The 25,835-nt window shown below is 41.4% G+C and overlaps 1 protein-coding gene across 2 annotated transcripts in view; it reads right to left on the reverse strand.

Moving 5' to 3' along the window:
* The window catches only part of ZFAND3 (zinc finger AN1-type containing 3), a 299,100-nt gene extending 275,380 nt beyond the window's left edge, over positions 1–23,720 (reverse strand). The window contains exon 1 of one of the 2 annotated variants that reach the window (XM_081044345.1): positions 23,069–23,720. In XM_081044345.1, coding sequence (XP_080900471.1) covers positions 23,069–23,139 — 71 coding nt within the window. In that variant the 5' untranslated portion in view covers positions 23,140–23,720. The remainder of the gene's footprint in view (positions 1–23,068) is intronic. The other variant, XM_081044346.1, reaches the window with a different exon arrangement.
* Between the last annotated feature and the right edge of the window lie 2,115 nt (positions 23,721–25,835).

The following is a 25,835-nucleotide window of genomic DNA, read 5'->3' on the forward strand; positions in this document are numbered from 1 at the left end:
AAATGGGGAGCTCATGGGGCTAGGGTATCTCTCAAACCGTATCTAAAATCAAATTGAGACAACTAGCAAAGGCAAGGCTGGAATATAAAGTTATCTAAGAAAATTACAAATCTATTCTAATCCATTTCCTGATGTCAGGTTTGCTGAAAAGTAATTTTTGTTATTATTTTGATTTAAGAAGTGAATTAGAGTGTCTATAAAATAGACAAAATGGTGGTATATTTAATAATATGCAATAATAAAAAGGAACAAACTACCGATACACACAAAGCTAACAAGTAACAAAAACATTACACTGAGTCAAAGGAGCCTTAACCAGAAAGAGTACACCATGATTCCACTGACATGACTTTCAAAACAGGCAAAACTACTCTACAGTGGGAGAAAAATTAGAGCAGTGATTGCCTAAGGAATCACTTAGGAAAGACTGGGGGTGGGGGGCGCCAGCGTGACTGGGAAGGGACCGGAATGGCTATGTACACAGGTGTACATTTGTCAAAACTCACCAAACAGTATTCTTAAGATTTGTGTTTTTCACTGTATGTAAACTGTACTTCATAATAAAATAAAAGTTAAACTCTAGTTAATAATATGCATGTTGAAGTTCTGGGAAGTAAAATATACTAATGTCTGTAATTTAATTGGAAAATAAAAAACATGATGGATTAACAGATGCCTAGTGAGATAGAAAACAAATAAAGCAAAATATTACAGAATCTAGGTGGCAGGTGAATGGGTGTACAATTCATATACAACTTTCAATTTTTGTTTTTCATGATAAATGAAAATTTTATCATGGAATTTTTCAAGATAAAATGTTAGGGCAAAAAAGAAAATCAGATTATTAGAGAAATAGTCTCTTTCCATTAAGATCATCCATACTCAAAAACTTCAGGCTCCTCGGGAGCCTCTTCTTTGGACTAGGAACTATTATGACCCTCTTCCATTTCTAGAGTAAAATATTTACTCAAGTAGATCACTCAATTCCCTCTGTGCTGATTCTTCTATCATCCAATGACCTTCCAATTAATTAACCTTGAAATCACAAAAGAGATGCTTAAATTGAGACAAATGTATAATAGTATTACAAAGTAAACAAAGCATAAGTATGCAAACTATATCCTAAAAAATTTTCTAATCAATGGGTTCTGTGCTTTGTTAATATAATTAACCTTCCTTTTATCTCCAGTTTTTCTTATCAACTGGTCTCTTATGAGTGTGGTTAGCATAATTATGTCCCCAAAAGTCTTAGGAAACCTTCAACAAAAGAGTATCCATTTTGGAAGCAAAGGACCACACTTTGCACAGTAATGTCAAAAACCAACACCACCCCTGTGAAGGCCGCCGTGCCTGAAGCAGCCCCTGGATTTTTCATCTGTAAAATTTAAGTAACATCTGCCCTGCCCACCATATACTTGTGAGGATAAGTAATATAACATATAAGAAAGCACTTTTAAAATAAAGTTCTACACAAAAGTAATGTATTATGATAATTTCATATTACTAATGACCTCTTGAAACGACCTATTACTGGAGACGTAACAGAAGAATTATTTAACCAGCTTACTACCATAAAGGAATTAGGTCACTTATGAGAACTTTCCAGTACAAACACTTGACCCACAGTGATTAGTCTTGACTCATAGGATACCTGTGTGAGTCAAGAGCTAATATTCCCAATTTACCCACCAGGTCTTCTCGTCTCATCCATATTCAAGTACACCAAGTAACCGGGAGGAGACCCTGTTGAGTGCAATGCTTAGTGGCATCCCTGTGGGAGTGCTGCTAAATACCTCTTGCAAATCCAAGGTTGGTAACACTATTAAGCAATTAAAAAGGTCTTAATTCAAACAGTTATCATCAGGTAAATTACCTTGTCCATTTCAGACAGATTCCCACAAAAATTATCAGCAGCACCTATGGGTTTATATCAAGACCTCATTCTGGTTTTGAAAACAAATTTCTCGTCACTCCCTACAGCTACTCAACAAGTTCAGCACAACTTTAAGATTTGCATTCCAGTAAGAAAGTATACGTGAAGACAGGGTCCTCTGCAGAAAACTGAGACATACTTAAGAGTATAATTTCTCTCTCTCCTTTTTTTTTAAAGGAATGAGTGAAGATAAAAAAAAATTAAGTTTCATTTAGAAGTTTTTAATTTGAGCCTAAAATTCTAGGTTCAAAGTTTACAATAAATACACTGTGTGGACAAAAGAAACAAAAGGAAAAGAGGCTGATCAAAGCTTAATCCTAAAGCCTTAACCATTCAGTATTTACTGATTAGCTATAACGTGTTCCAAATCATTATAAATTACAGAAGACACAAAAATGTATCCTTTATACAACCCAATAATAACAGGAACTGCTAGGAAGCATAAAATGCATGCTAATTCCTACGGCCAATTTTTCAAAGGATCGATAGAGGCTCTTCTTTGTCCTACAAGCATTCAAATGTACAAAAAAATAAAAAACAAACATGAAAAATATTTAAACACTTGCTCCTCGACACAGCAATAACCCATCTAAAACAAGATATAGCAAACAGTGGACACAAGTTATCTTTCACATCAAAATCTGAATACAAAATACCATCTAAAGCTGTTTCTTGATTCAGCAGGGCTCCCACAACACACATTTAAAAGTGAAGCCCAGCCAGTCCTTATAACATTTGGGAGGGGGAAAATCTAAATCGTCAATGTTTAAACGTAAGAAAGAAGAGCATTCCATATATAAAGAGAATATGGCACATATTAAACACAGTTCAGCTACCTGCTACTGCCTGCATATTAGGCAAATACATTTACCTTCTATTTAAAGGCAAACTCTATTCCCACGTAGCTTAGGGTGGAAGTGTAGCATAGTAGAAGAAACACAAGTTCTCAAGAGAGTCAAGCCACTGACTTGCTCTATAAAATCTTAGAAAACTAAGCCTCAGTTTCCTTGTCTGTAAACAGGAAACCACTATTTCACCAAATACACAATTCCTATGAGGATTAGAAAAATTAACACACATAAGGTGACTGTCATCCAGCAAATGGTAGCAATTATTACTGTTTCCAGTACTAACACATACTTGAGCTAATACTAAAAAAGAGAGGGGGAAAAAAGACCGAAGCAAAGAAATCACAAGAGAAATTAGAAAATATTTTTGAGATGAAAACAACATACCAGAGGATCCAAGCAGTGCTTGGAGGAAAATTAATACCTGTAAATGCCTATATTAAAAAAGAAGTCTCAAATCAAACTAATCTTCTACCTTAAAACATGAGAAAAAGAGCAAACTAAAAACAAACACAAAGAAGGAAATAATAATGATATAAGCAGAAAGTAATGATATAAAGAATAGAAGAACAACGGAGAAACAGAGAATTCGTAATTAAAAACTTTCCACAAAGAAAAGCCCAAGGCACAGATGGTTTCACTGGTAAATTCCACCAAATATTTAAAGAAGAATTAATGTAAATCTTCACAAAATCTTCCCCAAAGATAGAAAAGGAGGGAATGCATCCCAATTTAATCTATGAGGCCAACATTACCCTGATACTAAAATCAAAAATATCATAACAAACAAAAAAAACTAGAGACCTAATAAATGTAAGTCTCCAAAATCTCCTATAAACATAACTGCAAAACTGCTCAATAATTACCAGCAAACGAAATCCAGCAACAAATAAAAAGGAATATACACTAAGACCAAGTCGGATTTATCCAAGGAAAGCAAAGTTGGTTTAGCATCAGAAATCAACCAAAGTAATAGATCATATATTGATAGATTAAAGGACAAAAACCACATGACAATCTTCATACACACAGAAAAAACATCTGACCCAACACAATACCCTTTCATGGGGGAGAGGAGGTAATTCAACAAACTAAGGATAGAACAGAACTTCTTCAACCTGATAAAAGGCATCTATAAAAAAAGCTAATAGCTTCTTTACCAGCTAACTTTATTACTTAATGCTGAAAGACAGAAAGCTTTCCTCCTAATATCTGGAACAAGACCAGGATGTCTGCTCTCATCATTTCTATTCACCCTTGTATTAGAGGTTCTAGCCAGGGCACTTAAGCAAGAAAAAGAAAAGGTATCCAGATTGGAAAGGTAGAAGTAAAACTATCCCTATTTGCAAATGACATGATCTTGCATGCAGAAAAAAAATCCCAAGGAATTCACTAAAAAACTACTGGAGCTACTAAGTTCAGCAGTATACAAGATCAGTACGCCAAAATCAATTGTATTTGTACACATTATCAATGTCCAACCTGAAAATAAAATTTTAAAAAAATTCTACTTATGATAGTATCAAAACCAATAAAGCAGGTATAAATTTAACAAGAGGTGCGAGATGTACACTGGAAACCAAACAACATTGTTAAAAGAAACTGAAGACACAGGTAAATGGAAAGGTATCCTATTGTTTAAGGATTTTTAAGGATACGAAAACTAAATATTGTTAACATGGCAACACTCCCCAATTAACCTACAGATACAGTGCAATCCCTTATCAAATTCCTAACTAACTTCTTTGCAGAAATTGACAAGCTGATCCTAAAATTCATATGGAAATTCAAAGGACCAAAATGGCCAAACCGATCTGGATAGAAAAGAACAAAACTGGAGGACTCACACTTCCTAATTTCAAAACTTACTACAAAGTACTCAACACAGTGGCATAACGACAGGCAATTATAGATCAAGGAAATAAAGCTGAGAGACCAGAAATAACCTCTGACGTTTATGGTTAACTGATTTTCAACAAGGGTGCCACGACAATTCACTGGGGAAAAGAATACTTTTTTCACCAGATGGTGTGGGAGCAGCTAGATATCCACACGCAAATGAATGAAGTTGGAACCCTGTCTCACACCATATGCAAAAATTAACTGGAAATAGATCAAAGATCTAAATAAGAGAAGAGCTAAAACTGTAAGACAATTAGACAAAAAGTTATAAATCTATATGATTTTGGATCAGGCAACATTTTCTTAGCTATGACACCAAATGCACAAGCAACAACAACAAAAAAGATAAATTGGACTTCATCAAAATTATAAACTTTTGTGTTTTAGAGGATACTGTCCCCCCCAAAAAACATGAAAAAAACAACCTACAGAATGGGAGAAAATATCTAAGTCATATATCTAATCAGGAACTAGTATCCAGAATGTATACATATAAAGAACTTTCACAATTCAAGACATATAACCAAATTAAAAAATGGGCAAAGGGTTTGAATAGCCATTTCTCCAAAGAAGATATACAAATGGCCAACAGGCACTTGAAAAGATGTGAGCATCACTAAAATTAGCAAATGCAAATCAAAACCTCAATGAGATACCACATCACATCCACTTGAAAAAGCTGAACAAGTGTTGACCAGGATGTGGAGAAACTGGAACCCTCATACATTACTGGTAGGAATGTAAAATGTGCAGCTGCTCCAGAAAACAATCTGGCAATTATTCAAAAAATTAAACAGAGTAACCTACAACCCAGCAATGCCCCTCCTAGGCATATATCCAAGAGAATTGAAAACACGCATTCAAATAAAAACTTGTACACAAATGTTCACAGTATTACTCATAACAGCCAAAAAGTAGAAACAACCCAAATGTCCCTCAACTGATGAATGGATAAACAAAATGTGGCAAATCCATACAATAGAATATTATCTAGCCATAAAAAGAAATGAATAATACATGCTACGCCATGGATAAACCTTGAAAACATGCTAAGTGAAAGAAGCCAGATACAAACACCATATATTTTATAATTCTATTTACGTGAAATACTCAGAATCAGCAAATCAATAAAAACAAAGCAGATCTGTGATTGCCAGAGGAATAGAGGAATGTGGAACGACTGCTAATGGGTAGAGGATTTCTTTTTGAGGTGAAATTTTCTGGAATTAGATGGTAGTGATGGTTGTACAATTTTCTAAATAAGCTAAAAATCACTAAACTGAAGACTTTAAAAGATGAATTTTATGATGCGTGAACTGTATCTCAATACAAAAAACTAAGCAGAAAAAAAAAAACCTGAGGAACAAAGCAATTCAAACTTACTTTCTACATTCAATAATGTTGTAGTATTAAGGCCACATCCGAAAATTTTCAATCCCTTCAAAACCAGAAAATTACAATCCCAGAGTTTCTGCTAAAACAAATATCATCCGCAGCACTTCCAAGACACCCACTTCTGTCTGAGTCAGGAACCCAAGCACCAGCTTTCTCACCTTCTGGGTTAAAACCCAGCAAGCACGTGCCCTTATCTGCAGATCCAGCCCCCACGCACACTGCAGCCTGGGCCTGCCCACCTGTTTCCACCTCTTAAAGCAGCAGGGAGTCAGAAGAGCTTCCACCTCAGGCTCCTGGCCTGGAATATGCTAAAATGAAGCAACAGTTGCCATTGTCTTGAGACTATTAAACTGTATCAGAGTAATTTTAAACAAATTTAAAATATATCTTTGTATTTACCATTAACATGTACTATAACATATTTACCATTAACACAATGGTATTCAATGGTACTTTAATAAGAGCTCATCTATAAATTCAAATGACCCAATTCTCTTTGATCAGAGTTCAAATGCTGAAATGTTTAAAATTCCTTAAAGTCGTAACATAGTAGTCATATAGCTAAATAAACTGAGGACTGTTTATAGAAAATAACATGCAGCAAATAAATATTTTCATATTTGAAAAATACAATTTGACCTTAATTCGCAATCACACTATGTGTGGACTAATTTGTCCTTTCTTCTTATACTGACACATACAACCCATAATCATGAATGAAACAGTATAACTCAGTCTCAGCCAAAAAGTCTGCTCTCATCTTACTTCATACCTCATCTAATTTTTCCTAAATACATACTGAGCTTTATTTTTAAGAAACAAACTTCATTACCTCCCACATGATCAATTCCTTTCTACCCTATCCCAACCTGTACCCCCTTGAAAAAGAGGTGGCAGAATATTGAGTGTCTTTTCAACAACATAGACGCACTTCAAAAAGACCTAACACACCACTGGAAAGACTTCAGAAAAAACATCTAAATATTTACAGGAATGAAAGTACAGACTAAATAAAAGGGACATCTTCCTAGAAAAACAAAATTCTCCTGAGAGAGGAAGATTGAGTCTATACAATTAGGTAAAATATCAAGACCGATGAGGTGAGTGCAACCTTGTCCACAAGAACCTAGAGACTATAAGGAAAAAGTACCCCTTCATACCTAAAATATTAGAAGTTTAAGTTCTGTTTTTATAAAATCTAATGCAAAAACTTAAATAACTGGAAGAGAATTAATAGATACCAAAATTATAAACAGATTCTTAATTCATGATTATGGGATGATTAACAAGTTGTTCATTTCTGGTCCACATGGGATGTGCTTATGACAAGGCACCTTGGTACCGTGCTGGGCCAGAACAAGGCTGAGGCGTACGCCGTGACTAAGAGGCGTTACTTAAGTCGCCCAGCACTTTTAAGCACCAGCGGAGTCCCACACACCATCTTACCTGACCACTCTGCAGCACGACCCTACTGCCACTTCCCCACTGAACTATTCCCTACTTGGTCTCAGTGACCCTACACTCACCTGATTTCTCCTATCTCCGTCCAACCATCTCCATCCCAAACTCCGCTTATTCTACTTGTGTTTCTTAGGATTCCATCCTCACCTATCTTCTCACTCTATCCAACTGGACCTCAAAAGGAAAAGAACACACAGGGGTAGTAGCCAAGGGATGGAAGGGGAAAAGGCAACAATAAATGCCCAGATCCCACCTTGGATACACTAAGCTGGAGCTGGGGGAAGCAGCAGTCATGTGTGTTTTAGAAAAGGCTATGATAGTGGTTCTCACAATCTCCCCCCACCCCCCCGCCCCCGGCTGCAGAGAGGACCGCTGTTCTAACACCACTTCCTGGGTGACCTGCTCCACTGGCTTCAGCTATGACCTACATACTCATGTCACCCTAAATGGTGTAGCCCTGCCTCAGCCTCTCTCTCCTAAACTTTGGACACCTAAGGCATTTCCACATTTGGATGGTCCATAGCCCTAAAATTCAACCCGCCTGACACCATTTTAATAGCATCATAACAATAATACCCATGAAGAAGTGACTAGATAACCTGGGTAAATTAAATCCAGTATGTGTACTTACGGGAACACTGTGCTGCTATTAAAAGCAGCAGCTAGAAATGTATATGCTGATTTGGAAAAAACTCTAAAGTATAATTAAGTAAAAAAAAGCAAGGTACAGTAGAGTGTGTAGTACCGCTACCATTTGTGTTGAAAAACGGATACCTGCGGTGTGCACAGGAAACTTTTGGAAGGATACTCAAGAAACTTAACCTTGATTTTCACTAAAAAGTGAGACTAAGTGTATCACTCAGAAGGGAGACAACCCTGTCATTGTACACACATTTGTGCTGTTTCAATGTTTTGGCACGAGTAATTCTTTGTAATTTTTTTAAAAGGATTTAAGATATTACAAAGCTATACAAGTATGTTTATATGCTATCTGTTAAAGGACTTGTGTTCAGAATATATAAAGAACTCCTACTATATGTGTGTGTGTGTGTGTGCATATATATATAAAAGGGCAAGCAACCCAGCAGAAAAATGAGCAAAAGGTTTCAACAGGCACCTCACAAAAAAGTTCAGACAAATGGCCAACAAGAAAGGGGCTCAATTTCATTAGTCATCAGGGAAATGCAAACTAAGACCACAATGCAATAACCCTGTATAGTGTAATGAAAGAGACAGTATCAGGTATTGACAAAGATGTGGAAGAAGCAGAACTCGCACATACTGGTGGAGGGAGTGTAAATTGATACAACCACTTGAAAACTTACATACCTACTAAACCTAAACTATATGCATACACCTTGTAGCCCAACAATTCTACTACTGTGCATATACCCAAGAGAAATGAGTGTTATGTCCACCAAAAGACACATGGAAGAATGTTCATAGCAGCATTATTCATAACACCCCCAAAACAAAAATCTCCAAAAAGCAAAATGAATGAATTATGATATCATACAATATAAAACCACAAACCCATGAAAAATCATTCTCTCTCTACAAAAATAATGTACATGAATCTCAGACATAATGCTGAGGGAAAGAAGCCAAATACAAAACAGTAAATATTACATGATTCCATTTATACCAAATTTAAAAACAAGCAAAACTCATCTATGGTAATAGAGGTCAGAATAGGGTGGGGGGGCTGAGGTGCAGGAAATGTACTAACTACATGTCAGTCTGTATAAGTACCGCCTGGTACTTATACAAGTGTATACATATAAAAAAAAAATCAAGTTGTACATAAAAATTCACCAAACTTAATTAAGGGAATGAGAAGACAAGCCACAGACTAGGAGAAAATACTTGCAAAAGACACATCTGATAATCAGAGGACTGTTGCCCAAAGTATAAACTCTAAAAACAGTAAGAAAAGAAACCAGATTTAAACATAGGCAAAAGACCTGCATAGACATCTCACAAAAGATGATGTACAGATGGCAAATAAGCCGATGAAAAGATATTCAACATCACATATCATTAGGGAATTGCAAATCAAAATGATACCACTACATACTATTAGAATGGCCAAAATCCAAAACACTGACACCATCAAATGCAGGTTAGTCTGTGGAGCAACAGGAACTCTCATTCATTGCCGGTGGGAATGGAAAATGGTACCGTCACTTTGGAAAAAAGTTTGGCAGTTTCTCACAAAACTAAACATACTCTTATCATACAATCTAGCAATCACACTCCTTGGTATTTACCAAATTGAAAACTTATGCCAGTACAAAAAAAACTGCAAATGAATGTTTATATCAGCTTTCCTCGTAATAACCAAAACTTGGAAGCAACCCAGACGTCCTTCAGTAGGTGCTGAATGGATAAACTGTGGCACATCCCAACAACGGAGAGCTGAAACGCAATGAGCTATCAATGCATGAAAAGCCATGCGGGGCCTTAAATGTGTACAAAGTGAACGAGGCCGATGTGAAAAGGCTGCATGCCGCATAGTTCCAACTACAGGACACTCTAAAGAATGCAAAACTATGGAGGCAGTAAAAAGACCAGTGCCTGCTGGGGGGTAGGGGTATGCATAGACAGCAGAGAGAATAGTTAGGACAGTGAATCCGTTCTGTATACTACAATGGTGGGTACATGTCATACAGCTGTCAAAAGCCACAGAATGTACAAGAACAGGAGTAAACAAAGCCTAATGTAAACTCGGGACTTTGAGTAACAATCATGTGTCAGTGTAGGTTCACTGACAGTAACAAATGAACCATCCTGGTGGGGGGGTGCCGACAGTGTGTGGGGACAGGAGTAAAGGGGAACTCCCTGTACCCCCTGTTCAGTTTTGCTGTGAAACTAATACTGCTCTAAAAAATATTTTTTAATTCCTCAAAGTACGCACTGCAAATACGTGTGCAGTAAACAAAGTAATTCCTCAATTAAAAAGTGGAGAAATGGGCCGGCCCAGTGGCTCAGGCAGTTAGAGCTCCATGCTCCTAACTCCGAAGGCTGCTGGTTCAATTCCCACATGGGCCAGTGGGCTCTCAACCACAAGGTTGCCAGTTCAATTCCTCGAGTCCCGCGGGGGATGGTGGGCTGTGCCCCCTGCAACTAGCAACGGCAACTGGACCTGCAGCTGAGCTGCGCCCTCCACAGCTAAGACTGAAAGGACAACAACTTGACTTGGAAAAAAGTCCTGGAGGGACACACTGTTCCCGATAAAGTCCTGCTCCCCTCCCCAATAAAGGAAAATCTAAAAAAAAAAAAAAAAAAGTGGAGAAAAGAAGCCAAGAAGTGTAAGGAAAACTATGGCGTCAGATGTCAGGGTAGTGATTACCCTTGAGGAGGGCGGTGCCGGGAGAACGGGAGGGGGTTTGGGGGGAGGGGGCTGGGAACGCTATTTCTTGATGTAGGTGCTGGTTACATGGCTATCGTCACTTTGTGAACATTCACTTCGCTATCCTCTTAAGATTTATGCATTCTTCACTATGTATGTAATACTTCAGTAAAAAGTTTCACTTAAAAACGATACAATATAAAAGTACATTGACATGCTGTCTAATTTACCAAAAACTATACACAACTTGTCTAAAATTAACCATCTCTTCCCCACAACCCACTCATCATCATCTGGACAGAATCACTTCAACTTAAGAACTTCCGAAGCATAGACTCCTTCTACCAAACACCTTTGCACACACTGGCAGACGGCGTCAGTGGCTGCTTCCACAGTTTCACTGCGGGTTTAGGGACAGATTCACAAAGGGCCTTGCAAGGTCTAACCAGTTTGCAAGTAGAACTCCCATGCCCACCACGCGTGACTGACACCATCTCTCCCGGAGTTACCCACGGCGGAAAGCTCGCTGCCTCCTCTCCTCTCCGCCTGCCTCCCACCTCCACCCAATGCCACTGCTCTGCGGGCCTCACTGCCCCAGTGCTATGCACTGAAAGGCGTGTGTCCCCCCAGAATTCACTGTGTGGATCCTAATGCCCAGTGTGTCTGAATGACGGGCCTTTGGGAGTCACTGGATCACGAGGGCAAAGCCCTCATGAAGGGGGTTAGTGCCCATACAAGAGAGGCTGGAGAGGACCCTCACGCGTCCACCATGCGCGGCTACAGTGAGAAGACACCAATGAGGAAGGCCCCTGCCTGGAAAGCCCTTCCTCACCGTCATCACAGGGCTCAGTACTGCTCATCTTTCATTGCCAGCAGACAGTGAAGCTGCTGGTGCCATGACCTTGGCCTTCCAGCCTCCAGAAGCGTGAGAAGCAAATTTGTGTTGTGTTATGAGCCCCGGTCTATCGCGTTACAGCAGCCCAATGGGACTAACACCCAGGGTTTAGCCTGCACTCACCCTCAGCTCTCCAACTAGGGCAGGGTTGCTTTCTGTAGGGTCCGCAGACCACAGTCCATGTAGAGAATGTATTTAGATCGAACTGGTTTCCTTCATAATCACAGGCGTTTTATGCATTATTCTGAGAAAGGGGCCATCGGCTTCATCAAATTACCAACGGGATCCATGGCCCAGAAAGACTGAGATGCTCTAACTGGACTCTGCTTCCATGCTTATACCCTCCAATTCTCCTCGACACTGCTGGAACATATGTTTTGAAACATAAGTATCTGTCAACCATGCTTAAAAATCCTCAAGTGGTCCCAACTGCTTCCAGGATAAAATCCAAACTCAACAGCACAGCAACCACGTTCAAAACTGGCCCCTGCTCATCTCCCAGCTTCGTCTTGCCTCGCGCCACACACTGCAGCTAAAATCCGAGCTGGATCACAAGTCTCTCAACTCAGCAGGCTTTCTCCCTCCTCTGCCTTTGCTCAAAGCTGTCGCCCCTGCCTGGAAAGCACTTCCTCACCATCTTCACAAGCTTAACTCTTGCTCATCTTTCATTCTCAGGTGAAGCACCATCTCCTCCGAGAAACCCTCCTCCTGGCCGTCCTCCACTCCCGGTCTGGGTAAGATGCCCTGTCAGAGCTCCCACAGTGCTGTGATAACCTCCCACTGCGCTTCCCTCATGGCGCTTGGTCAGTTTATCGGTCTGCCTCCCCTTCTAGACTGAGCTTTCTTAGGGCAAAAGCCAGAGCAGTATATAGACCAAGCGCAGAAGAGCTCAAGACACACATCAAGTGCTTAACAAATGCCTGCTGAACAAGGGAGTGGCTCCAGAAAACAGCCAAGCGGCCACAGGCTGGTCAGAAACCTCATCAACTAACTAGGTGGCACTGGCCTGGAGCTCCCCATACATGCGAACTGCCCAGCTGAGGCAAGATAGTTCTGCATCTATTAACCTGCCCACGATGCTCCTTCATTCAAGGCTGGGAAGTTAGCCCTTAATAAATAGAATTACCTTGGTCAAGCACTGTGCTAGGGCTTGACAGGCATTAACTAACCTCAAAACAACTCTAAGATACTCTTTTTTAAAGATAAAGAGGCAGAGAGGTCAATTACCCAAAGCCAAGCAGAAAGTTATGAAGTCAGGGTTTAACCCAGGACTGTGACCCCAAAGCCCCTGCCTACCCACTGAGCGCAGCTGGTTTGCTGGAGAGCAGCATGCCCTTTGTCCTTGGACGTATTTTGGAAGAGCCTGGGTTTGATGAGAAAGGACTTATTCCCCAGGCAGCACTACTATTAAATTCCTTAAGAGTTACTGTAACCTCCCCCATATGCATTAGTTGGAAAATCTTTTAAAAGAGAAGGGCTTGTGAGAGTGTTTTTCCAAGAAGAGCAAGTAAACCAGAGGATGGGGGTTGAAAAGAGACAAAAAATCAGTCCCAAGGAATGGAGTTGGTTGTGGCAATCCCAGCAAAGGAAAGAAAGTAGACTGCATGTCTCTGAGCTGCTACAAGGAGACACCATGAAACACCATCCTTTACCTGGCTGAGAAGGTGCCTTTGGGCTTAGCAGAAGGAAGAGCCCATGGGGTTCTAACAGATGGAACACCAATTTTGCTGAAAGCTGCTGCCATTTCCACTACATTTTAGTTTAGATGAGAGCACCGCAGCTCTCATCCGATGATGTTTAACACTTCCCTGTAAGACCCCAGGGACTCACACCCTACACCTCAAGACAGAGTGTTTTCTTTAATCTCACCACCACCTCTTCACGTTAGTTTTGGCCACCTCTCCTATTTTGACTAGAAGCTGGTGACCACAAAGCATTTTCATTCGTAATTCCCAGCCCAATTCCATCCACACTGCCCCCATCCTCATCCCCTCGCACTCGTCTTCCCCCGACCACCCTGTGTCCTTCCTCTTCCACTCACCTCCAAATCTGGTATCGGATACACATCTGTCCACTGACTTTTCTGCACCCAAGTTTAAACACAAAACCAAAACAGTCCCTTCTTCCTGGCCCCAGCTCCAACCAAAAACACGCATGATGTAAGCATCTAATTCATCCACAATGAAAATCATTCAGGTAAACCTGGGGGGTTTTCAACTATGGGATTCGAATATCTAGTCCCTAGCCAGTTCAAAACCAAGGGTAAGAAAATGCAGTCTTTATGGACATACACTTCCACAGAACAGGTTTTACTGTGACTGCCATTTTCTAAATGAATCTGTATTAACATTACTGAGAATATACACCCCGAGACCCCAGTGCACACCACGCGATACTCCACACTTTCACTCAAGATTATATCTTTACCATTTAAGTCATAGCAACTGTTCCTGGGTTCAATGTTGCCCAATATGCACTCAAGAAAAAAGATTAGCCTCTCAAATAAAATGCATGATTTGAACACATCTTGAAAACGCTACAGCACTGTGCGGGGGCGGGAACACGGATGACAGGCAAAGCGAACAAACCTATCCACAGAAACAGGAAATACAGGCCTCAGGTTACATGAACATGTCCCCCAAATCAACAAAAGAACAAAACACAAGTTCCTCTAAGCAAGCACTTTTGTGGATTAACATCCAAGAACACTCCTTTATTTTTAAAGGTAAGCAGCACAGCTTTGTGTTGTATTAAAAGGGGAAGAAAAACTAGACAAAACTGTATAAGTCATACACTGTGGAGATTTTGTATATAAAACATGCAAAGTTTCATATACAGACACTGAAAAGACTTGAAAAACCTGGTTTTCTAGATTTCAGTGGCATCTGGAAAAGATAATAAATACCATCCACGCCTCCCCAGGACAGAAACCAAGAGAACATAAATCTAGAAACAACCCATACTGAAACACACCCCACTTTCTCCCACCTCCAGCTTATTTTTTATTTCTCGCTGGTTAATACACTTCTGGCCAGTTTAATGACTGTATTATTCAATCTACTTTTTGTCTCATTCTGTCAAAAAAATTCTTTAAGAAGGTAACTTTGCCAGCACATCTACCCGTATAAAGCACCCTAGAAAAGGCTGAAATTTGAGACATGATGACCTGTGATCGGCAGAGACTCTGAACACAGACACGACTACCTAATCCGTGGTCTCCAAATTCTTGCCCCCCGCCCCAGTTCGGTACCATGAGGTACAGAAACCTCCTCACGGGGTGTTCAGGAATGCTACCAACGCACGTAAGAGGAAAGCAAATGTCTGGCCCAAGAACCTGACTGCGGGAAGAGTATTTGTGACACTTGTGAACAGTCAGATACTTCTCCAGACTTCTGCCAGGAAGTATGGCTGAGAGTGGGACTGTTTTATATAAATGCACTTCAATTTACCAGCGTGTAAGTCCAAGAAGTAGGTAAGACATCAACAGCTTTTACTCCACACCCCTCCACTTTAGCAGGAAGAAATGAGCAAAGGCATGTCCCAAGAGCGCCCAGTAGATCGTCACCAATCTCACTGCTTGCAGGTCATTAATGACGAAGTGGCAATGGGGCTAAATATTTAGAGCCATCCGCAAACTAGACAAAATGCGGTGGTGTGGTCTGTCCCCGCCCCACCTCCTGGCCAGAGCAGTAGCAAAGCTGCATCAATAACCTCTCCCAGCACATTCCTCTGCCCTCATAGAAAATCGCACCTGCCTACATCCAGGGCATCCGGTACAGCTGAATGAACAGATGCAGCTGTCTAGTACTGCCATCTTCTTCCTACTGCCTTCTTCTTTCTCGTGGATAACAGCTACAGCCACACCTCAGATGTCAGCGCGGTGTGCAGCTCTGCCCCTGCCTCACGGGTGACACTGCATTTTCATTCATCTTGCACCATTCCATCAGCATCACAGATCAGCTTGGTTTTGCCCACTCCTGCTGGATATTCCAATACACTCCACCTTCCTCTGTACATAGAGGCTTAAATTTACCAGAAAATCCAATCTTCTTATCGCTAACCACCCATCAAAAGCTGACATATGAGCCAGCCAGCCCGCCTGCCTTCCCTCTTTCCCTCTTTCTTTATAATGTATTGAAAGGGAACACAGATGCAGTGAAGATGGGAGTGGAAATTGATAAAAACTTTTCACAAAAATTGCATAGCTCCTTTTGTAAGAATCGTAAAAAAGTTCATATGCGTCAACCTGTAGTTCATCTTATTGAAATGTTTCCATAAAGTATGTGCCCTAAAGAAATACGAAGCAATATGTAAGAAAATGGTCCTTGTAACATTTTCTACATTAGCTTTTAAAAGTGGAAATAATCTAAATGTCTTAACACTGTAGACCTAAATAAATAGAGATAGACAGATGAATAAATAAGTAAATGGCATATCAAACTAGTGGGATACATTGCAGCTCTCTTAAATGAACATTTAGGAGATTGGGTAGCAAAGTATTAAAATACTTATAGTAAGTAAAAAAGTAAAGAATATTAAATTTAGTTTATTCTAGATTAAAGGTATGTAAAAAAATCACAATTCCATATTCAGTGAGACCAGAACGAAGTATTAGAAAGGGGGGGAGCTGCCATGAGATTTACATTTGGGAAAACAAATATTATTCTCCTACAAAATAATACAGTCACATACAGTCCAAGGTAAATACCTTTAAAAATTCTTCACTAAAGAGGAAAACAAAAACTGCTTCTTCTTAAGTCCAATACCTCCCTGTACAGACCTGAGACTGCCAGTTTAATAGTGCTAAGAGCAAAGGTGACTGACTCAAAACCTAACTTAAAAAAAAAAAAAAGTTCAAATTATAGACTAATTTGTATGCTGAAACTTTAATTACCAAAACTGATCAAAGGAGCACTTCCCAGTAATCTGGATTAACAATAGCCTTGCTCCCCCAATGGAAATAAAATACTATGTTAGAGCTGGAAAGAAACTTAGAGCTAAATTAGATAGAACCCTTACTTTCAGAATGAGAAAACAGAGATCTGGAAAACTCACAAGAAAATAAGCTTGAATGTCAATTATATCTCAATAAAACTGGAAAGAAAAAACAAACTAGGCTTGAAAATCCTGGCTGCCTATTTAGTCAACGCCCTGCAATAGCACTGTCCCACAGAACTTTCTAGGACGATAAAAGTATTATTCTATATTTGTGTTCCCCAATAGGACAGTCCTAGTTCTTGAGCTCGTGAGTACTTAAACTGTGGCTAATGTGACTGAAGAATGGAATGTTTCATTGTATTTCATTTTAATTAGTATGAATTGAAATTGCTACATGTCGCCAGTAACTACTATATTGGACAGCACACGTCTAGAATAGGGTCTTAGATTCTGGTTATTAAACACTTCAAATAAAGTTGCTTAACCTTCTCTTCTGCATTTATTAGGCTGGTGCAAAAGTAATTGCGGTTTTTGCAATTATTTTTAACCTCTGAAACCGCAATTACTTCTGCACCTAATAGCACATATAGGAAACGTCTTATGTCTAAGTATCTCCTTCAGCAACATAATCTTGTCATCTAGGGGCCCAGCCCAGAGCAGGACCAACCTGTTTCAAATCCCCTAGAAGAACTGAGTGACATCAGTGTCATCCACCAATTGGAATGAAGGCCTTTTTTACAAACTACTACTTAACACAAGGTCCCACAACATTCAACAACCCTGAATCTGGACGACTTTCTAAGTATTTCATTAAAATTAACCCAAGTGTTGGGTTGTGACCAGTCACTTCCTATATGTAACTGTGTTGAGATACCAAACTTAACCTTTCTTCAAAAATAAATGTTTAATCTCAATCTTACTCCAAGATTACTGTAGGGTTTCAACACCTTGCGTAACTTTACACAGACACAACCTCCTTATGACCTAATAAAAAAATCTAAATTATATTAGTTTTCACTCTGTTCTCAGTAAATAATATTTAACATGTGGGGATTTTTTTTTTTAGGACTTCATTCATTTCAAAGAATTCTTAACCCTCTGATTTTTCCAACTAGGAAAAGGTTAATTTGTAAAAACAAATGTTAACTTTAATACCATTTAGGGTTATAAAAAGATTTTTCCTCAAAACTTTTCAGTACAACTTAAGTATAGGGTTCTCCTCTCGTCTGGAGAGGAGAAGGGTGAACGGGGAGGAGGGTAATACCAGAAGAGCCACATGTCCTACATATTAACTGGATGTAACTCTAAAAAGCTATTGCCTCCAAGCCATGTAAACAAAGAACATGTTTTCTTTAAAAAAAAAAAATTATCTCCTTATGTTCCATTACACAGAAAGGGCAAATTTCATATTTTCTGGACACCTCAAATGTAATCAGAAAAGCTGGGCAAGTAGATAAACATGCTTCATTTAAATCAGTATTTCAGACGCACACAATACTCAAAGATGCAAACAAAAAACTGCACAAATAAGCTGTTTTAAGAGAATGTTTTATGGGGGTTTTATAACAAGGGATAATTAGTGACATCACTGGAATGAACATTCTACTGATTAACTAGTGATTCATGCTGTGCTCACACGAACGTGAAAGCCCAGGTGTGAACATACTCCAACTGGGAGACAGACTGAAGAACCAAAACGAGTGTGAGGGCCACACACTGCTAGGAGCCAAGCACAGTAGCCAGATGACTCTCCAAGGGACAGAAACAGACATCTACGTCAATTCCCAAAACACTGGGCTCAGTGGGGAAAAAAAAGAAAGAAAAGGATGGAGGGAGGGAAGGGCAGGAAGGGAGAAGACAGAAGGGGGGGAGAGGGAGGGGAGAGGGAAGGGAGAGGCAGGAGGGAGGGAGGGAATATTTAGATATATGAGATAACTAGCAGTTATCTTGTGATTATCAAAAGTAAAATGGAATAAAACAATTCATGTTATATGTTCAATCAACTTTCAATTAGTAACCATGTCAGGAATGGAATTTATTTTGTGCAATTACCCTTGATCTCTGTGTGACCACATCTTTATTTAAAATACATCTATTATCTAGCAGATCTAGTTGGTAAGTAAAATGCTTCAACAGGATAGATCACAAAAATGAAATACCAATAAAATCTATTTCCCTAAAGAGATGTCCCTATGCAATATTTATGACATGATTAATTAGAAAGGCTTCTTTTTTTTTATCAAACCAGTGAATACTTTACCCAGTAAGTCCTGTATTTAAATATAAGTCCTGTATTTAAATACTCCATTATTCCCTAAATACCAAACTGAGTATTTATGTTTACTCTCAACTTACTTATGAAAGAAATTGTGCTTCCCAAAGTTTTCATATTACACTGTGATATTTTCTCCAATTGCAAAAGTAAAATATTAGTAACTGTATTTTTATACTAAATAAGTAGAATGGGGGGGGGGGGTCCATCTTTCTCTATCCAACCTAATTATCCTTTCTATTATCCTAAAATATACTCGGTATAGTCTTATTATCTTAGTCTTCAGCCTGTCTTTTTATAATATTCCAGGTCTGCTCTTTCAACCACTTTTAATGTATCTGTGAAAAAGCTACATGCTTCAGGACATTCTAAATGTCTAAACAATTTAAAATGTAGCTTCAACTAATACCACTTTTATCTGTATAGTTTAAAAGTGCTTTTATGTATGTATATACTTCAACAAAAGAAAATGTACTAATTGACTATTTCATTTCAGATTTGACAATTATAAATTAGTATGTATTTTTCATGATTACTGATTGCCTAAAAAATAAGCTAAGGAAGTGTTCATATTTCACTAAAAGTTTTAAGTCCCTGTATCAGGGAAAAAAACTGTTTACGGTCATTAACCCTAAAAACATTGTATGTAGTATACAATTCCCAAGTTTATAAATCGGTAAATCTTCAACAATTTCCAAGGTAGCAAAGTTTCCCAATGGAGAGATGTGTCTCTACAAAATGGTAACTTAGTTACTTGCACACAATTACACACTATAAAACAAGAGGGAGAGCACTGGAGACTGTATTCTAAGCACTAACACATTTGCATCGTATGCCCCTCTTGGCATTCTCCTGTCTAACTGCATTCCCACGAAAAAGACCTCAGCTCTCTCATTTAACTAAACCCTGCTGATTGGTATTCTGACTGGACAATGCTAGACAGTTAAGTCCTACAACCTAAGTCACTAGAGCAAAGCGCCATCCTAAAGGAAATGCCTTTAGTCTGCTGGTGCCAAAACATTCGGCTGAGGCTCCTCTGCAAATGGCTGGGTGTGGGCCGTGGCTAGCTGACTCCAGAGCTACAGCTTCCACAAAGCACAATGCTAACTAAAGTTTTTAAACTCATCTTTGTCTTTATGAAGAGAAAAGGCAAAGGGTACCTCTCCTGAATGACTTTCACACCTATCTACCTATCTTTCTCCGTTCTCCCTGGCATCACTGGGCTGGATTACGCCTTCTGACAAACCTCCTGTACCTCTGGCAACACCCTACAAACATACATACATACACCATATTCATACAGACACACACAATCATACCCACACCCCCAGGCCACACTCAAGATGATCCAATAATCTTTCACATTAAAGGAAATCACATCACTGCCCACTCAAGGTTGGTTCTTCAATAGCTCCCCAGGATAGAAGCACTCAGAATAAAAGTCCTAAGCATTACCCGTGGGGCCCTACAGCACCAATTGCTCTCACCATCTAAGCTTCATCTCATCTTTAGGAGATTCCCCCTTCATAATCTACCAATGGACCCCAATAAACTTTCCTTTCCTCAAACGTGTAATGCTCTCTCTCTCACATCCAGACCTTTACCCATGCCTGAAAGACTTCTCCCTACCTATTTCCATTCTCTCCTGCAGGTCTAGGCTGGTGTCACCTCCTCCAGGCTATCTTGCTCTACCTTCCATATCAGCTCGGGTAGATGCCCCTCCCATCATATCCTGTACCTCTCCTAATCCACTTTACAGTAACTGTCGTTTTACTTCTCCACGCCCCCTGCTCCCAGAGGATGGAGTCAGGGCCCCCTTGTCCGTCACTATATCAGAGGCACTCAAAACTTTGTTGAATATAGTCTAAGTTTACTTAATTATATAACATGATTGTCACCCATGCAATAAAGAAAACATGTTCGCAATCAGTTATGATATAATGGAAATTAGGCAGTAATTTCATTATACTTTGGTATAAAATGCAAACTACACATGTGCCTACAAATACCTTTAGGAAAGGTAAAAACATTACACATTAAAAAACACAAACACTTTTTTAACATGAAAATATTAGTTTTGTGGTCACTACTCCTGTTAGGCAAATTGCATTTCATAAAAAGTGCCAGGCTAAAAGTATCAAAAAGCAGCTCTGGTTGCTTATAGGTCAAGTATGGCATCAGGGTAACTACCACTCTCTGCCTGCCAGCACCAAAAACTCTTGGCATTACTCAGAACTTGCTGGCTAAAGGTAAAAGTCTATTCCAATTCCTTAGTTCTGTCTTGATACATCTTTCAATAAGGGTTCCACTCATGATAATGGTCCCAAAGACATAAACATGGTGCCAGGAAACAGGCCTCTGATACATCTTAGCCATTAGTTGCCACTGGCAGCTCCTTTTCTTTGAGCCACATGTCTTCTTATGGGTTTCAATCTGAGGCTTGTAACACCAGATTTCTCCAGGGCTGCAGACTGATGTCATAAACAGGATAGTACTAAGCACTCTAAAAAGCTCACCAGCTCCACCCTCAACTCTGCGTGCAAGAGGCAAGTTATTCACCCTAAGTCTCAGTTTCACATCTATAAGGAGATAATAGCTCCTACTTCGTAAGATTCTTGGAATTAAATTGTCCAAGACATCACTTAGCAGATAACCCAATTATTATTTTCAAATCACAACGAAGCGAAGACTATAAAACCTAAAATATTTTCACCTTTTCAGAACTTTTGGTAATGCCATACCTTATTTTTTACTAATGTCCTTCCACCCAGAAATTTTTAATAAAGGCAGAAAGATGAGAAAATGAGATTCTATGTCTTTGTCATAACCTTTGGATTTCACAAATTCCACAAAAAAAAACTCTACACTAAGATCTACTTTCTAATCTTTCTCAGCACTCCAAAAAAATCACAGCCTTCATTTCTACCTTAACCATTCCTAAGATCTAGCTGAAAGATTGCAAAGGTAAAGTAAGTACTTCAATACATCTTCCCAAGATGTTCTCAGCAGAAATAATCATTTCCTTACCGCCTCTATGCACCTCCAAATATACTGAGCAGGTGGAAAACAAAAAGATAAAAAAGAAAAAAGGACTCAATCACAAAAGTGGGCCTTCAAAGTCTCTCGTTTCCTTAGAATAGAACTAGAGTCATAAGGTTTGTTGGAGGCACCTGTTAGGTAAGAGAGGAGGCAATCTAAGAAACTCAGGGTTCCAAGGAGAATTTAAACTATAGGTGAGAAAGTTGATTTCCCACCTCCTATTTTCCTGTTCTAACACAGGATGGCCAAGTAATAAGATAGGCTGGCCAATATGAGTATTTTTATCTTTAAAAAAAATGGGGGGAGAAGGAAATTTGAGCCAATTAAGCAAACTGGCTCTCACGTTCCCCAGCCAGACTGACTGTTGTTTTTTGTTTGTTTGCTTGTTTTTTGACAAGGAAATTTTACAGATCTCCAGAAATGTGTTTTAAATAAAGGTGAGACCTCAACAGTCTTATAACTTTACCTCCCCCACCCCCTGGATTCTGGGCTCGGTTTTTAAAAATGGGTGACGTGTGAGCAGCTTCCTAAAAGCAAATGGGGCACTGGGATATCATTTAGGAAGTGATGATGCAAGTCTCTGGGGGAGAGGGAGGAGGGAAGGTTAAAAAGTCAGAGGAAATACCCTCCTGGTGCCTGGGCACCAATTCATACACCAAAGGGTGGGGGGCGCAGGGCTGGCCTCCACACGCCGCGGAAGGGGGGAATCCCAGCTCCACCGGTGGTGCCAACGCCGCCCCCTCGTCCCTCCCCGGGGCCCTGCCCCCCAATCCCGTGGCCCTGGTGGCCCCGGTCGGCCCGAGCCTCGGGCAGGCGAGTCCCAGAGGGTGGCAGCGCCCCCAGGGCAGCGCCTTCTCGGCCCACCCCCACTCCCCCCCCGGTGCCCCTCCCTGGGACTCGGCCCCTGCCCCCTCCTCGTAGGCCCGGCTTGGGCCCAGCCCCCAGGGTTCGGGCCTTCCCGGGCCCCGAGGCCTGCCCAGAAAGCCCGGGCGCCCGAGCCCCCGACCCCCGCCCCCACCCGGCCGGCACTCACCCCCAGAAGCCGCAGGGACAGCGAGGCGGCAGACTGGGCGCTTTGCTGCGCTCGCTCCCGGCGTCTCCCATGGTGCTCGGCGGCGGCGGCGGCGGCGGCGGAGCTCGGCGGCGGCAGCGGTGGCGGCGGCTGGGCCTGGGCCCCGCTCGAAGGAGGCGGCGGCGGCGGCGACGGCAGGGGGCTCGGGGCGGGGGGAGGGGGAGGGAGCGGGCGCGCGGGCGGGCGCGAGTCCGGGGCTCCGAGCCGGGATTCCAGGCCGGTCAGCTGGAGGCGGGCCGCACCACTCGGCCTGCGGAGACGGGGGGTGCCGGGGGAGGCGCGGAGCGGAGGAGGAGGGGCGTGCGGGTGAACCGAGGACCGCTGGGGAGGAGGGAAGACCCGGCGCTCTCGGCAGCTCCCACCGCCGCTCCCAGCCAGAGCGATGTCCCGTGCGGCGGCGCTGGTAAGGACCTGAGGCCCCCGCCGGCTCTGGCGTAGCAGCGGCCGCAGTGAAGCCCCAGGGCCCGTTCGCTCTCCCCTCCCCCGGAGGCTGCAATGACCGGACAATGGCCGCTCCGCCCCCTCCCCTCCTTATACACCCCTCCTAAGGAGTCACAATGGTCTCGCCCGGGGGAGCCGCCGCCAAAGCCCAGCAGCTGATCAGCTGGGATCCGGGCGTGCCACTTTGTTCAGCGCCTCAAAGGAAGAGTGTGGGGCTGTAAGCAAACCGAGAGCGGCGGGCTATCACTCGGCGACGGGCCTCTGAGGCTTTTGTATTCTTGGAACTTTTAAAATCTGAAGCAAACTTACCTTCCCCCACCCGTCTGAAGAAGGGAAAACAGACTACTAAGTATTCGGGGGCGCGTTGTGTCCCCCCCCAACGTTAATGGTACGCCCCAAGCGGGAGGGGGAGGAGCAGATTAGTTGTTTAGGGTAAATTGGGCCAGTCCCAGAGCGGCGGCCGAGCGGCGCATGCGCCGGGAGACACCGTAACTGGGTACGAGGAGGGAATGCTTCCACACCCGGAAGTGGGTCTTGGTCTTCCCGGGGCCGTCGGGGTCTTCGGCTACCAGAGAGGTCTCTGAACCAGCCCTTCTTGGTCCTGGGCGATACCGGGGAACATTTCTCCACAAACTGCCAACCCCCTGGGAATCTCTTTCTTCCCAGTCTCCCCATACCCGTCCCACTCTTCCAGTTCCACCCGTGGCACTTGTCTCCTCTTGGCAATAATGAACTTCTGGGAAATGCCCCTCCCCCCCTCCTCCGCCCCACCAAGGGCGGGGGGCGGGGAGTCGTGTCCGCGACAGGTTCCGTGCCCCTCCTGCCGTGTCGGTACCCAGCCTCGGAGACAGAAGTCCACGACCTATACCTAAGCTAGGAGAACCTCTCTTCCTCCTAGAGTGGACATGTTTGGTTTTTAAAAAGGAGCTATGACCGAATCAGTAATGGAAATTGGTAAGTGATCAAAGAAGTTTGAAGCACTGAAAAATGAGTCATTTAGTGCTCCTTGTCTTGGAGTCTGAACTTATTCTGAGCTCCAGCCAAACGTGAGCAGAAGGCGATTGTTGGTGACTAATTTCAACACGGAAGGAACACGGAGGGAACGGCTACCAGATCTGGAGAGTTGACCCACAGCTGATGCCATTATGAGCTTTCTGGCTCCTCCAAATTGCTGCTGTGTACCCCCGATGGGGACACTAGAGCCTCGAAGAGTATTGCCTAGATTAATGTTATTACGAAATGTGTTGTGTGTTTTTTCTGTATATACCATTCTGTGTGTGCATGCTCTGGACTTGTTAACATTGATAATCACTTCTTTTGGCCTCTAAAGAGCAAGAATCACATTTAGTTTAACATGGTCCTAAATATGCTGTTGATGACGAAGATAATGATTACAAAAATCAGGCCATTTAAAGCCAACTCATCCCCAAATGCAAGTGCTGATTTATTTTGTGTAATATTTAGTTTCAACTTTGTGGATTTAAATCTTCACTTAAACTGACATAAAATTGCCATGTTGGTGGAAGACTTACAGCCTATGAGTTTAACAGACTGGGATTAAATGGACTCTGTTGACATCTTGATTTTCTTTTATATATATATAAAAGGAAACCCTAAAACCAAAAGGAAATTTTAATATAAAACATGATTGTCATCTTAAAAACTACTTACCTACAAGCATTTATGGAGTACCCAGTATTTCCTAAGGCCTTATCCGTCCTATTCCCCTCTGCCCGAACTGCCCTTCGTTACTCTCTCTTGTCCGGCACACTCCTAGTTCAAACACATTACCCCTTCAATGCCTTACATACTCTGACAAAGCACAATTGGCCCCTCCTTCCTCTGCACACATAACTTACATTACAGGACCAGGAAATTTACATGTTTGTCTCTTCTCACAAAACCTAGCTCCAAAAGAACTGGCTCTTAGAAATAGCTGCTATGCAGCCCCAACCCAGTGGGGATATAAGAGCCTTAGAGGATATTACCTAGATTAATTTTACTACCAAATGTTAGTATTTTATTTGTATATATACCATTCTGTTTGTGCATTCTCAGTGGACTTGTGGGGTCCACAAATCTCTATGAGATTGAAGCAGACTCAGTCCATGTTTGCTGAGCAGAAGAGCAAATCTGATAAAAGCCACTCTTAGTCAAAACGTTTTGGTCAGCAAGTAGCAGAAACTTCTCCACGCAACGTCTCATTGAAACTTCTCCATGCGAAAAAAAAGAAAAATTATTGAAGGAAATAATCATAAAGGACTGGAACAAAGATCAAAATATCAAC

This window comes from Rhinolophus hipposideros (genome assembly GCF_964194185.1).
Source record: "Rhinolophus hipposideros genome assembly, chromosome: 3".
NCBI classification, from domain to species: Eukaryota; Metazoa; Chordata; class Mammalia; order Chiroptera; family Rhinolophidae; genus Rhinolophus; species Rhinolophus hipposideros.